A 14,483-nucleotide genomic window follows, 5' to 3' on the forward strand; every position below is an offset into this window, starting at 1 on the left:
GACAAAAGTGTCCATGGATTTTGGAAATCTGGTCATTGAATGGATTTTGTGTGGAAGCAATGAAAAAATATTCAGTTTTGGTCCACATAAACTTGTTTCGCTGAATGTGTTTTTAGTCATATCTACAAATGCACATACACTCTATAGTCAATTTTCATGACTTTTCCAGGCCGGAAAGTCACAATTCTCTGACAGTAATAGCCACAAAGAGTGCTGTAAGCAATATGGTTTAAAAAAAAAAAAGTATGTAATATATGCTTCCTTGCTTCTTAATCGTCATCTCAATTTTCTCCACTGGACTTCTAAATGGATTTAAAAAGCGAACATGACTCTTTACAGAATAAGTGTTTGTGCTTTAGAACAATTTGTTTGCTTATTGCATCCCATACTGTATATTATGTTTTCTGACACTCCATTTGAAGTTGTCAAAAGGATCCTATGCAGCTTATAACATACACATTACAACCTGTTGTGCACTTTATGTGTACTTTGTATATGTTTAAGCACTCTCCAGATCCATTTAAATGGATCAATTATAATTATTTTAAGTACTTTGCACATTTTGTAGACTGGAGTATATAGAATGTCTATGTAGAAACTGCAATGATTGTGCCATGCATTGTATTTTAACCCTTCATTCAACTGGAATAGCCTACACTGAAGTGACAAAAAGATACTTCAAAAAATAATGTATGTGCCACTTGAATTCTGGCATCAAAATTAGAATCAGTTACTAATAACTAAAATATAAATTTATTGGGTTAAGGAATCAAATCCGATCCCATTCCATAAATCTAATACAATAACCATTTTATCTAAATGTATATTCACACCCCAGTGGACCATTACCAAAACAGAACTCAGAACTTTAAAAATATTTTAAATATAGGGGAAAAAAATTACTGCAAGCAAATTAATAATTTAGAGACAAATTTTAATAGACAACTGGACAAAATTTACATTTCAGTTTCATCTGAGTGGCTCTTCAGTTGATATTTTCAAGCCCCTGTGAAAACAACAAAGAAATATATTACAAGACCGGCTTTAGTGGGAACATATTGTCAGTACTGATACACTTACACAAGCTAATACAAAGTTTTTATTTTAACCTTGGCTCTGTAATGTTCACCACTTCCAGACAGTCTCTTGTCTCTCTCCATCAAATACCAGTGATAGGGAACCCGTGCAATCCGCTTTTCCTATGAGTAAATTCACAAATGGATTAAATGCTGCAGACATATCTGACAACTTCAAGTTAAAACCAACGTTTATAATTATTGAACGACCCCCTAAAGCGTATACTTAATGACTAGAGAGTGACAAAACATGTTCATCATTATCACTCACCTTTCCACCGTTTGTGAACTTCTGGATTTTAGCAGTTGCAACACCAGGAATGATCAGACAAACTGTCATAATAGCAAAACCGGGCAATATCTCATACCACATGATTGTGATGAAATATGAGTGTTAAAACACAAAGAAATTGTTGAAGCGGGCGCGTTTTATTTAATGCTTTCCGAAGGAAAACTTGCAAAATTGTCGTTTACATGGGCCAAAATGTCTGCCCTTATGACGGTCACGTAAACAACTTCCGAGAAGTGTATAATTCACTTCCGCGTGTGAAAACCTCGCCTGTAATCCAATACTGCAGCGCCGCAATGTGGCGTTTAAGAACATCTTACTTCAGATTAATGGCTACTTGGTTTGCTTTCTTTTACTGTCTATATGGTTAATCAGGACATGCGGAGCTTAAAATGACGTTTCTGACCATTTTAAACGATAAAACCTATGGATAAAACACAACTGAAGGCTTGGGAGAATCTCAGTAAAGTCGGTCTGGTCTGTCCACTCACTTGAGTTCGAAAAAAGACTACCAAAGGAAGAAAAATATAATAATAATAATAATAATAATAATAATAATAATAATAATAATAATAATAATAATAATAATAATAATAATAATAATAATTAATGATCTAAATCATATCTAAAAAATAATAAGTATTATTTATTTTTTAAATATTAAACAAACGGTTTAACTTATTTTTGTTTGTACTGTAAATATACTTTTCCAATTATTGATATTGCACCATAAACTTTGTATATTGACATACCAGAAAATATAATGTTTCTGGTTGCAATAAACAAAATTGACATGAATTGACACGAATAGAAAATGCTTACAGGGTAAAATTTTCATCTTAAATTAAATTTCGATTATTTATTTTTTAAGGCAACAACCAGGCCTTTCTCCAATTAATAATTCCAATAAACCTGATTTATATTTGCTAACTACTTTTTTTAATTTGTATTTTTTCTTTTTAAATAACCTTATTATTATTTTTGCGTATCAACACAAAGCTTTTTGTGGTAAAAATGTGTATGAAGCCTAATAAAGAGTAAAGAAACGTGTATATTAGGCAGCAATGAAAAATGTGAAAGAAATGTCAAGTCACCGAGAATTCAACAACTGCCCCACCAAAGGGATCCCTTTGTCAAAATAAGTTTTCAGAAATATACGCTTATGCTTGGGTTGTTAGACAAATATTAAAATTATTCCAGATATAATACTGTGAAAAGTTGACGCTCCGCGACTCTTTGCGTCATGAGCCCTGGCCAATCAGAGGCACCTGCTGGTGTTACGGGGGAAACAACTGCGGAAAGTTGGGCAGTAGATAGCAGAGGCGACTCATAACAACAAGAAACATAACGAAGTCATACGTTGGTGCAAAAGTTGGCAAGGGATCATGAAGGAGGACAAGGAAAACACGCGTCCCAGAGAAAAGAAAGTGGAAATAAAATGTGATGAAAACGAAAAACCAGAGAAGCCAAATAAAGAGAAGAAGGAGGCTATGACAAAGGTAACGTTAGTTAGTTAGCAGGCTAGCTGGCTACATTCCTGCTACAAATAATCTACGAACAAAGCAGCTTGACGCTTTCATTTGAAATACTATACATGACTGTTTGTGGCTCTATTTATTTAAAAATGTTTACATATTAGTCACAGTTTGATATTTAACATGCCTGAACATACTAAAGTCTGGTTAGCAAATCCTCCTGTCAAACTTTCAAGTCACTGCGGTGATTTGCCACTATAATTTGTAGAGAGGAATTATATAACACATTTCAGTAGCATATAAAGTAAAATATACATTATTTTATTCCACTATTCCAACATGTTATGTTAACAACTCTTAACTCTTCCACCCTTAACCACGCCAACTTTTGTGTCATATTGTAACAACAGTGTATAAAAAGGATGTGTGTATAAAAATGTACATGTAAGTAATTCCATTATTGGATTATTTTTTTTAGATTGTGATCCGACGTCTGCCTCCAAGTCTAACTAAAGAAGACTTAGAGGAACAACTGCAGCCTCTTCCAGAGCTGGACTACCTGGAGTTTTTCTCTAGTGATACTAGGTTTGTAGATGCTGTATTTCATAAAAGAAAGCAGAAAAGTGAAACGAATAAAAGGTATTTTATGGCTGATCATGGTGTTTGTTTATTTGCAGTCTTTTCCCTCATCTGTTTGCAAGAGCATATCTGAATTTCAAAAATCAAGACGACATAGTTCTGTTCAGAGACCGTTTTGATGGCTACGTCTTCATTGATAATCGAGGTTTGGCTCTTATATATCATTATTATTTAGGCAAATTTATTTGTAAAGCATCATTAAAAACAAACTTAGTTGACCAGTGTGCTGTAGCTACCCATTTTTAAACATACAAACAGCAAAGAAATTTTTCTTTCAAAAACCAATATTTTACTGTACAGACATCTGACCATGCAACATAAAATGACAAATTACCACTAAAAATAAATCTAGCACTAATCAGTTGTTTTAGGAATCAAAGCTTTGCAGTGTTGTATCGATGTTATTGTATATATTTCTAATGATTCATAATTATTACACATTTGTTATGCTTCAGAGTTCAGACTGAGATGTTTTCTATACTAATGAACTTCAATTACAGTAAAAAATTGTTTACTTTGTGTATTATAGGACAAGAATATCCAGCCATCGTTGAGTTTGCACCGTTTCAGAAAGTTGCTAAGAAAAGGAGCAAGAAGAAGGATGCCAAAAGTGGAACAATTGAAGATGGTAAAATATATTTGTTCCTTTGTTTGTAATTATTGCAAACAATTTTTAACATCGGGGAAATGTTAGTCACCATTATTTTTTATGGTATATTGCAGTGCTTATTATAAATGCTTTGTACATCTAAATTTTTTTATTTTTTATTAATGTGCCTTAGTAATATTCATTCAAACACATAAAAGTCCTTGTCTGTTATTAAGTCTTGTCTGTGAAACTGGGGGTGAAACATTTTTCTCATTAATTTTCTCATAGAAGCCGCTTCAGTTGTATGTACATCAAAATAGGGGAGAACATATGATTTTTTTGATTGTGTCAAATTTCCGATTCAAGCTGACTCATACCTGTTTCTTATTAGATGCTGATTACAAAAAGTTTTTGGAGTTCTACAATGGTGATGAAGAAAAATTTCCTTCCAATCCTGAGACTTTACTTGAGGAAATTGAGGCCAGGACAAAAGAACTCAGTGGTGAGTTAAACATGTTTTTTTTGGTAATTTCAATTTTACCTCTGAGGGGGAGAAAAAAAACGGAATTGTGAGATATGTACTCGCAATTGTATAAAATATTTAGCAATTTTATATAACTTGGAATAGTGACAACAGTACATCTCACAATTCAAATTTTAAATAGTACACTTGCAATAGCGAGAAAAAAAGGTTGCAATTACCTTTTGCATTGAAACAAGCTTTCATTCTTAAACAAAACAACTTGATATAGTTTTCACTCTTCATTTGAAATAATCTTTTTAAAATGTTCTTTCCCCAGCTAAAAAAACAACACCCCTCTTGGACTTCCTTAAGAATAAACAGGTAAAGTGAGGGTGTAATATTTACTGATGTAATGGCATACTTCATTTGCCTGTCACCAGCTAATTTGGTTTCCAAACATATAATGTGCCATACTCTTAAGTGTAGTGTTTATGTACTTTCATCCTGTCTTTCCCAGAGGATTAGAGAAGAGAGGAAAGAAGAGAGGAGACGGAGAGAGCTAGAACGCAAGCGCTTGCGAGATGAAGAACGCCGTAAGTGGAGAGAGGAGGACAGAAGAAAAAGAAAAGAGGCTGAGAAATTGAAAAAAGGAGAAAAGGCGTCTGACAAGGATAAGGACCAACATAAAGATGAACAGCCAAAAATCAAGGTACATAAATTATGAAAATATTATTGACTACCTTGATTCATTATTATAGTTTCATTACTAAAAGAACACAACTTTATGTATGTATATTAGAGGATGGAAACCCGACCCGAGCCCAACAGGTCCCGACGGTATCCGACGGGCCGGGTTCGGACAGATATTTAGAAATAACGTTCGAGTTCGGGTCAGGCTCGGTCACGTCAGCGCAGTAAGGCATTGAACCTTTAAAACGGCTTATTATGTAAGTAGCCAATGGCCCTGTTTAACCTGATGCAATGGTTTGTTTTTGTGATTAAAATATTTTTTTTATATTACCCTAACATCCGTCTTCCTGTGTGCGGAAATTTGTTTATGTCGCTGTGATAACAATGCGCAAAACGTGCGTGCATATTGCCCGCGGCATCCTTGTCATTCCAGCCAGCAGCATGAGCAATGAGCGCAACTTCAGCACTGCTGGCAGCAGGACAGCCTTGAAACCATCCACAGTTGATGCAATCATTTTTCTGCATAAAGCCTAAACATAATAGCCTAAACTTTGATGAATAGATTATGTAAATAGATCCCATGTTGCAGTTTAGTAGCCATACAGTTTGAGAAAAATGGTAAGAGTCACTTTCATTTCAATAAGCATTTCAATTGTGTTACGTTAATGTTTTGTTCTGTTAGCTTGGGCCATTTTTAGTAGACCTTTGTTCATTTAATTTCAGTTGGCTATTTGATTGGGCTCTGTGTAACGTTTGATGCCCCATGTGCATGCTGATGCGCTCGACAGTAAACATTTCAGAATGCCTTCATACAGTTGCTTAATAAAAGCGGGCTTTTCACACAAACAAACATACATAACATGTGTCATTAGTATATGAGGGGAAAATATAGATTTTAACTGTCAGGCTCGGACATAAATATCTTAATGCCTGTTGGGCCTGGGTCAAGTTCGGTTACTGCTCTGTCGGACACAGGCCAGACTCGGACAGAAAAATGCGGCCCGATCCGCACTCTATTGTATATGCATAAAAGTTTAGGGTCATTAAGAAAAATAGAAATAGAGTTAAAGGGATAGTTCACCCAAAAATGACAGTTTTGTCATCATTTACTCACCCTCAAGTTGTTCCAAACCTGTATGAGTTTCTTTGTTCTGCTGAACACAAAAGAAGATATTTTGAAGAATGTTTGTAACAAAGCAGATAGAACAACCATTCACTACCATAGTATTTTTTCTATCTGCTTGGTTACAAACTTTCTTAAAAATATCTTCTTTTGTGTTCAGCAGAACAAAGAAACTCATACAGGTTTGCAACAACTTGAGGGTGAATAAATGATGACAGAATTTTCCTTTTTGGGTGAACTATCCCTTTAAAACAGTAATATTGTGAAATATTATTACAATTTAAAATATATGTTTCTATTTGAGCGCATAAAGTAAAATGTAATTTATTCCTGTAATATTACCCAAGTCTTCAGTGCCACATGATCCTACAGAAATCATTCTAATATCCTGATTCAATTCTCAAGAAACATTTCTTATTTTTATCAATATTGAAAACACTTGTGCTGCTTGATATTTTTGTGGAAACGTGATAAAGTAAAAAAAATAGTTCAAATATTTATCCTTTTTAAAATTATAAATGTCTTCACTGTCACTTTTGATCAACTTAATGAATCCTTGCTGAATAAAACTAGTCTTTTCCTTCTAAAAAAAAAAAAGTCTTGCTGACCTCAACTTTTGAATAGTAATGTAAGCACCTGTTTATTTGTCTTTCAGCTTTTAAGAAAACCAGAGAAAGCAGACAGTGGTGATACTGAGAAGCCAAAAGACAAGCCTAAGAAACAAGACAGAGAGAAACAGAAGGAAGATCGGCCTTCTGGAGGAGGAGAGATGAAAAAGCGACAGAATGGTGAACACAGAGAGGAAAAGGGGGGCAAGTAAGTTTGGTTACTCTCAACACTAGTACTAGATAAAAAAACATTCCTAGCCTTACTCGACCCAACTTTGGCTTTCCAAGTCTTCCCATTTAACTATCACAATCTCAATATGCTTTGTCATGCAGATCAGAGGACAGTGGGCACAAAGATTACAGAGATCGTGATGGAGACAGAGAGAGAGACCGGGACAGAGACAGAGACAGAGAGCGAAGACAGAAAGAAAAAGAACGCATCAGAAGGCAGGATGAGGAACGGAGGAGGAGAAGGGAACGTCAGGATGGGGAAAACACCTATAAAAAGAGAGAGGACGAAGGGAAGAGGGACAAGGAGCGTGTTTGGGAGAAAAGAAAGAATGAAAATACTGGAGAGTCCTCAGTTAATGCTCATCCTGAAAAGCCATCGAAGGACAACAAAAGGGAAGAGAGTTCCAGAAAGGACCGTCTGAGAAATAAGGTACTTGTTCTTTTTTGATACTTTATCATTGATTGAATTTACATATGGCTAAAAATGTATTTTACATTTCTGCCTTAGGATCGGCCTGCAATTCAGCTGTACCAGCCCGGGACGAGGAGCCGTAACCGGGGAGGAGGAACGGGAGATGGACAGGCAGCGGACAGGAGGGCTGAGCGCGAGTCCAAGAATACTCAAGAGAAAGTGGCTGAGTGAGGAAGCAGCTCTGCTAGCATGAAATGATGTCTCAAGAGAAAAGGGGCTATGTTCTAATCAGGACAAACACCTTAAAAACATGGTGCTGCCAGCAAAAGAAATCCCCACACATTAAAAAACAAAAAAAAACTCGTCACTGACACGAGAGCACATACCTGTTGCCCTCCAGTGCCTGAATGAGCCCCTAAAGTTCCTGTTCCCGAGCAAGGCAAGTCCTAACCGACGGTTAGATTTGAGAAACGGGGCATAACCAGGAGAGAAGCCAAAGTGATCGGACCATGAGTCAAAACTCAAAGTTGCCTTACTTTTGGTACACAGCCAAACTTGTTTTACTTCAACTGCTTTTCTGTTTCATAGTTTATAAAAGGTCTGATCTGGCTTGCTCAAAATTGTTCACTGTTCCGCTTTAGAAAGATCTTTCGCGCCTTACCTGAACCCTTCTATCTGGTATCATACAGTGCGTTTCACTTCAGACAATCAGTAATGAATTTTTGTTCTTGGAGTGTAGATTGTAGCCTTCAGCCATTTCTGCTCTGTTTAGGGACTTGTCAGGTGGGAAAAGAGCCATGCTTTATGATGCTGATGCCTTTGATCACTCTTAGTTATTTTTTGCAAGTCGACTAAATTATATGCAAAAACAGATGTGGCCTTTTATAGTTTTGAAGCATATCCTACCATAAAAATGCATCCTCTGGTTAGCCTGGTTTGGAAACTGTCATGTGTGCTCTCATCCAAATGTATGTACCATTGTAACTCAAAACACAGCTTGTTTTCCTTTTATAGTTGCAGCTTTGTCAAAATGTGAAGAGAAATCCAAAAAGAAATCCAATAAATGAACCAACCAATACTTCAAGTGTTTTGTTTGATTTATTACGTTTCTTTGGTCATTTTTTTTTATTTCCCGATATGTGCCTTTTTATTGTCAAAAACACATTTCTATAATCTTTTAAACATTCTATCAAAAAAAGATATCTTGGTGTTAATTGCAATTACATCATTTTGCACTAAATGTGTAATTTAATATTTTGCTATAAACAAATATAGCTAATACTTTAACCTCCTGGGTGCCACTGTCCACATATGAGGACATTATATTTTAGGGAATTTCTCTGACACCATACATGTCACAGTTTTAAGTCGATGTCCTGTAAAGAGCACATTCAGGGCTTTATTAGGGATATCTCATTTTGAGGTTTTACCATGACAACAACAACTTGGTCTTTAAAATGACTCAATTATCAAATTTAGCACTTGTGATTCTATGATAATACTTTTAAATTGTTATAAATCAACATCTCAGGGAAATGTTATGGGGTTTCTAATCATAATATGACTTTCTGTTACAAAACGGGGCATTAATTGCATACATGTTCACTGTAGAGGACACACTGGGACTTAAATCATATTTATCAGGCATTTTTGGTAGACACAAGTTAATAGGGAAATAATCTACATATCAATATTCCTATAAAATATTAGATATTATTATGAAAATGTTGTCAACTTTGCATGTTGCTCCAAGAACACAATATGCAAATTAGAGACAGTGTATATACATTACATTGAATGGGAAAACCTATGTATGGCCATTTTACCCACATATTGCATTAGGGAAATTGGTATACAATTTTATTCCATTATATATTTCATTACATAGTCAACATTGCGGCCTGACATGCTACTCATCTCAGAGACCTCTAAGCAGATCGTTCTCCTGGAACTTACCGTACCCTGGGAGGACCGCATCAAGGAGGCCAATGAGAGAAAGAGGGCAAAATACGCTGAGCTAGTGGAGGAGTGCCGGAACAATGGGTGGCGAGCACAGTGTGAGCCCATTGAGGTTGGAGGTAGAGGGTTTGCTGGCCAGTCTCTCTGCAGGGCCTATAACATCCTGGGCATCATAGGGCCAGTAAGCGAAGGGCCATTAAGGAGGTCACAGAGTCAGCAGAAGTTGCCTCAAGGTGGCTGTGGATAAAGAGAGGAGAACCATGGGTGGGGTAGGGCTACCTGGACACAAGCTGGGGCCTGATCAACCCCAGCTGGGTCGCCTGGATGAGAGTGTATGATGCTTGAAAGACCCGAAACACTCCGTGACCCCAGGTAACATCACTGATGATGTGTCCAGGTTGCATCGAGGTGATGTATGTGATAAGTCAACAATGTAATCACATGAAAAAATATTACATTCAAAAACATTTGTCTTATAGGAGGTTGAAGTTGAAACACCCTGTGCTTCATGTCATTTTTTTTGTCATGACATTTTTGTCAGACATGTCATGTCTGATTTTTGTATATTAATTTTCATTATTTGTTTACTGTACAAATCACAGTAACAATGTTGACCGAAGCCTAATAAAATACAACAAATGTATTTAAAAAAGAGAAGATAATTTTTTTAGATCAACAGTGATCTATAAATTTGTATTGAAGTATAAAATATTTTTTTGTTAATAGCTTTAAAAGTTGGTGTCAGTTTTTCCATTGTTTATGTCATCGTTTGTTTGCACATATATTCATTAGCGACATAAAATGTATCAAAAATACATCAGCATTACGCAGTTGCTTCGCGGAGCCACTGGTCGTCGCTGTGATGTAAACGAGTAGGTCTGTTCGTGACTCGGATATACAGGGCTTGCGTTTCCCATGGTTCCTTCTCTTCGACTACCGCCATAGTGGTGAACGGATAGCGATCCCGAAATGGTGAGTTAGAATCATAAAACATCGTCCAACAAGTAACTCTTTTTCTACACATCTCTTCTGTTTTGTATATAATTTGAAGTTCTTAGTTGGTGGAATTGAATATTGAACAGATTATTGTTCGGTGAGTAATGGAACATCTCACTAAAGATGTGTCGCGAGATTAAGCCATTGCAGATTGTATGACTGCTTCACGTTTGTATTTCAGGCGTCACACAAAACCTTCAGAATCAAACGCTTCCTCGCCAAGAAGCAGAAGCAGAACAGGCCGATCCCACAGTGGATTAGGATGAAAACTGGCAACAAGATCCGGTATGTTGACACGGTTTTGCAGTAGTGGTTATTTAACGCTGTACTGAACTGCTAAAGTACACTCGCTACTACTGCTAGTAGTCCTTGTTTTCTTCCGTAGTATATAGTAGACAGACGAAAGCAGGACGCAATTACAGTGCTAAATTTTGTGGGAGTACTGCCATTATCCTGCTGAGAGCATCATCTGCTGTAGAGTCATGAGTACTGTCATCTCCCATATGACGTGTGACTGCTCTGTTGTGGAGACATATTTAATAGGATTGTTATTTGTTAAAGATAAATATCCCCATTAAAATCTACATGCACATTTAAGCAACTTTTTCTTGTTTGTAGTCAGTATGTTTTTGCTGCTATTGTGTTGTCAATGTGTTAAAGTAACAACATATTACTTGTAGTTAAACTTGCATTTAATTGGTTAATTTGCTACTCTTTATAATTTAATTCCTTCTATTCATGGTTTTCTTAGCCATACGATTATTGACTTGTAGAGCAGTGAGATTCTAGTGTAATTACACTTTTAAATGTTTGGGTTTTCTTGGTGATGCTTGATATTTGTAAATATCTTTGCAGATACAACTCCAAGAGGAGACACTGGAGAAGGACCAAGCTGGGCTTGTAAACATGATTTACTTCAGCATCCCCCTCCATCTGTTTCTTGCCAGGACGGACCACCAACTCCTCGAGCTGGAGAGAAGCCATGCTATCTGAACAGCAGTCTCTCTTTTGTACAGATATTCTGGTTATGTCCTTGCTAAATAAAAGATTTGTCATCAAACCAGAATTATGTGGATCCTTCTGTTTTGTGAACTTCAAATGTGGCATTTTGTAAATTTCAGTGGGACTGGGAAAGTGAGCATCAGGTTGTGTACTAAAACACACTTTCATAGTCTGTCTCTGAGATTGTAGGCTTTTACTAAGGATAAGCAGATTTTATTTATTTTAGAAAAAAAGTTGAGTATTTGTGAAGTTTATTGCAATCTAGTTTATTAATGTTACAGTTCATATAATGCACAGCACTGTTATTCGGTTTAGTTGGCATATTACCATGCAAATTTTGTTACTATGAAACATTCCAAGTGTATAACACTAATGTCCTGCTTTTCGCCTTAAAGCATCACATCTTTTCAAGCAGACCAACATTGTATAATAGCCTCCTAAATGATGTGAATCGCTGGCGTGTAATTCCTACTATACCGTCCACCTCAGCTCTATTTTCTTGAGTATGTTCTTTATCTGCTTGTGCTTGCCCTGCACTGTTATTCACATTCAAATTTCCTATGAAGTATTCATCATCCCAGGCTCCCAGAAGCTCCTTCATTTCTCTTGGTGCGTTGTTTTTAAGATATTGCCATGCTCTTTTCCCACTGTAGTCCATGATGTCTAGGTTGGCACTGAATGCGCCAACCAAAATCTTCACAACCATGTACTGGTCATGCATGGCTGCCAAATGGAGAGGTGTCAGACCTCCACTGCCTCTCAGATTCACGTTTACTGACAGCCCCTCTTTTTCAGCATGCTTGAGAAGCTTGATCAGTGTCTCGTCCTTTCCATTTTTGGCCAACCAGTGGAGAGCTGTAAAACCACTTATAAAGTCCTTTCTGCTCAATAAACTGGGATCTTCAGCGAGAAATTCCACTATAGTGTCATAATTCCCATCCACAACAGAGAGCATCCACGCGTGCTCCATGGGATCCAACGCCCAAAGCGCGCTGCTGTTCACCGTGTCTCCATTCGGTTCCTCCTCCTCTTCTTTTGACGATTTGTGTTTGGATGATAAAATACTTGACAATCCAGATTTGTTATTCAGAAACAGCTCTTTTAAATATTTCTTACGCATAGCGGGAGTGAGGGAGCCCTTCTCCGACGCGTCAACGGAGAGTCTGCGGGGGGCGCTGCTGCCCGGTTCGCAGACCTCCAGCTGTTTTTGGAGTCTGGATCTGCGCGAGGAGGCGCTGAGTGAAGGAGACACGGGTCGAGCACCATGTCTTGAGAATCTCTCTTCAAGGTTTGAGCGGAACTGGCTTGTTATCCTGTTTTTAGGGGAATCTGAATTAGTTCCATTATTGCCTGAGGCTTTACAGTCTGAATCTGGTTCTTCTGAGGGCAGTGCTGCATCTCCCACAGGGGTATTTAAATGTTCCTCAGACCTGACGGGCCCACTGCTGCTCCCCTCATACATACTGGCAGATCCCCGGGAAGCTATTTAGATAAGATCCAAATTGAAGAGGCTTACATAACAAGATAAAACATCTTCCTTGTATTTATTCCTCTAGGCTAAATGTTCGAATCTGGGTGGGGAAAAGGAATATAACATGTAATAATATATATATATAAATTCAATTGTTTTATTTAAAAGGAAAACAACAGGCTATTTAAGCAACATGAGTGTTTGTTTATCTTGAAAAAAAAGAGAAGTTGAGCTGTGTTCCTCTTTTTACTTTTGCTTTTAAAACAATGCATTCACAAAAATGGCTATTATTTTACATGTATTAGCCTATACAATGTCACATTATTTAATAATCTTTTAATCTATCGTAGTTAGTTATACGTTTCATAAATTCAGTGGTCGATTAAAGACTGAAAAATAAAATAACATCGAACGTCATCTTGTCCTCGTAATGCTTTACGAGCTTTAGCTATTATTATTTTTATTTTATTTTTGATAAGTGACTCTAACCTGTATCTCAGGTAACTCTTCCGATTCCGACTCACCTGTTGTCCGCACACAACTCTTCAAAGCAGGCTATTCTCTCGTCCCTCTGAATAACGCTGCTAACACATTGTTCAACCAAATAGGTTTATGGGCTTCACAAACCGTTGAGCGCTTAGTTAGACGACAAAATTGTCATTTCTGAATCAGAAAATGAATTCTGCGAGCTAACCGAAACTAGGCTACTCAAGTGTGTTTTCTCTCACAGTGTCCATTTCCGACGTACAAACCCTCCCCTTCAAAATGTCTAAAGTTCAAATACCACTGACTAAATCAACACTTGTCTTCAAACCCACGAAACTTGTGACTATTCAGCTGACTGATTGAACCGACGCGGAAGTTAATTTAATAATGATATAAATTAAAATCTATTTTACATACACTATGCTAGGCTATTTCATAAAATATTAAGCTACGTTAGTTTCAAATAAATCACATTCAAGCAACAAAATTACTATTTATAATATTCATACATTTTAATATGTAGGCTAACATTTAGAATATACGCCATGTAAATAACACGATGCGATGACATAATAAAATTAAAGTAAAATGTGTTTAAATGGGTTTTGGAAAATGTTACTAGCCTATGACTTAGCCTACTATTAAACGATTAGACATATATTCCATATTTGCATTTACATTTTTACTTCTTTTAAAAATCGAATAATTAAGATTCTGTGAAAAGTGTCATTCAGCATCCTTTATTATAGTTATTAGACCTGTGGAAACTTGCGTTGTAGCTGTTGAACTGAAAACGAAGAAGACTGTACCATTTAATCAAATATGGGGGTCATGTTGTGGCACGATGTTCTTATTATCATGAGTTTTCTTAGTCCTGCACTTTTCGAACTAAGTGTATTTTGCATACGGGCTAATTCCAAAATTATCACACTCAAAAATTGTGCTATAAAAAAGCAACAGAAGGCACTTTAGGC

The 14,483-nt window shown here is 36.6% G+C and overlaps 4 protein-coding genes and 1 non-coding gene across 7 annotated transcripts; 3 read left to right on the forward strand and 2 right to left on the reverse strand.

Annotated features, from left to right (window-relative positions):
* Positions 1-917: 917 nt before the first annotated feature.
* ndufa1 (NADH:ubiquinone oxidoreductase subunit A1) lies at positions 918-1,600 on the reverse strand. Its single transcript, XM_067456578.1, has 3 exons — positions 1,348-1,600; positions 1,110-1,199; positions 918-1,006 (listed from the first exon to the last, which is right to left on the reverse strand). Exons 1-3 carry the CDS (start codon positions 1,447-1,449, stop codon positions 986-988), a joined length of 213 nt encoding a protein of 70 aa, XP_067312679.1. The 5' UTR covers positions 1,450-1,600; the 3' UTR covers positions 918-985.
* A 1,043-nt stretch (positions 1,601-2,643) lies between these two features.
* upf3b (UPF3B regulator of nonsense mediated mRNA decay) lies at positions 2,644-8,673 on the forward strand. The gene is made up of 10 exons (XM_067456579.1): positions 2,644-2,864; positions 3,319-3,425; positions 3,518-3,624; positions 4,009-4,107; positions 4,460-4,570; positions 4,869-4,912; positions 5,049-5,240; positions 7,000-7,160; positions 7,286-7,613; positions 7,692-8,673. The coding sequence occupies exons 1-10, from the start codon at positions 2,751-2,753 to the stop codon at positions 7,824-7,826; spliced, it is 1,398 nt and encodes a 465-aa protein (XP_067312680.1). The 5' UTR covers positions 2,644-2,750; the 3' UTR covers positions 7,827-8,673.
* A 1,718-nt stretch (positions 8,674-10,391) lies between these two features.
* Positions 10,392-11,616, forward strand: rpl39 (ribosomal protein L39). The gene is made up of 3 exons (XM_067456583.1): positions 10,392-10,526; positions 10,732-10,835; positions 11,406-11,616. Exons 1-3 carry the CDS (start codon positions 10,524-10,526, stop codon positions 11,452-11,454), a joined length of 156 nt encoding a protein of 51 aa, XP_067312684.1. The 5' UTR covers positions 10,392-10,523; the 3' UTR covers positions 11,455-11,616.
* On the forward strand, positions 10,953-11,084 carry LOC137093336 (small nucleolar RNA SNORA69). The gene has a single exon (XR_010908435.1). It is a non-coding gene; the product is annotated as a small nucleolar RNA SNORA69 (small nucleolar RNA).
* A 71-nt stretch (positions 11,617-11,687) lies between the features above and the next one.
* Positions 11,688-13,781, reverse strand: sowahd (sosondowah ankyrin repeat domain family d). Of its 3 annotated transcripts, none has more exons than XM_067456582.1 (2): positions 13,548-13,781; positions 11,688-13,034 (listed from the first exon to the last, which is right to left on the reverse strand). In XM_067456582.1, the coding sequence occupies exon 2, from the start codon at positions 13,012-13,014 to the stop codon at positions 11,950-11,952; it is 1,065 nt and encodes a 354-aa protein (XP_067312683.1). In that variant the 5' UTR covers positions 13,015-13,034; positions 13,548-13,781; the 3' UTR covers positions 11,688-11,949. The 3 variants fall into 3 exon arrangements, with proteins under 3 accessions (XP_067312683.1, XP_067312681.1, XP_067312682.1); XM_067456580.1 differs by having other exon boundaries at positions 11,688-13,123; XM_067456581.1 differs by having other exon boundaries at positions 11,688-13,123; positions 13,513-13,781.
* Positions 13,782-14,483: the final 702 nt, after the last annotated feature.

This window comes from Pseudorasbora parva, chromosome 11, assembly GCF_024679245.1.
Source record: "Pseudorasbora parva isolate DD20220531a chromosome 11, ASM2467924v1, whole genome shotgun sequence".
In the NCBI taxonomy this organism is placed as follows: domain Eukaryota; kingdom Metazoa; phylum Chordata; class Actinopteri; order Cypriniformes; family Gobionidae; genus Pseudorasbora; species Pseudorasbora parva.

Excerpts from the sequence above, each read along its gene's own strand:
- ndufa1 (XM_067456578.1), bottom strand. The coding sequence starts at position 1,449 with ATGTGGTATGAGATATTGCCCGGTTTTGCTATTATGACAGTTTGTCTG. Across the intron at positions 1,200-1,347 it reads AGTTCACAAACGGTGGAAAG|GAAAAGCGGATTGCACGGGT; the intron begins GTGAGTGATAAT and ends ATTTACTCATAG. Across the intron at positions 1,007-1,109 it reads GTGAACATTACAGAGCCAAG|GGGCTTGAAAATATCAACTG; the intron begins GTTAAAATAAAA and ends TTGTTTTCACAG.
- upf3b (XM_067456579.1), top strand. The coding sequence starts at position 2,751 with ATGAAGGAGGACAAGGAAAACACGCGTCCCAGAGAAAAGAAAGTGGAA. Across the intron at positions 5,241-6,999 it reads ATGAACAGCCAAAAATCAAG|CTTTTAAGAAAACCAGAGAA; the intron begins GTACATAAATTA and ends TTTGTCTTTCAG. Across the intron at positions 7,614-7,691 it reads AGGACCGTCTGAGAAATAAG|GATCGGCCTGCAATTCAGCT; the intron begins GTACTTGTTCTT and ends TTTCTGCCTTAG.
- rpl39 (XM_067456583.1), top strand. Across the intron at positions 10,836-11,405 it reads AAAACTGGCAACAAGATCCG|ATACAACTCCAAGAGGAGAC; the intron begins GTATGTTGACAC and ends ATATCTTTGCAG.
- sowahd (XM_067456582.1), bottom strand. The coding sequence starts at position 13,014 with ATGTATGAGGGGAGCAGCAGTGGGCCCGTCAGGTCTGAGGAACATTTA.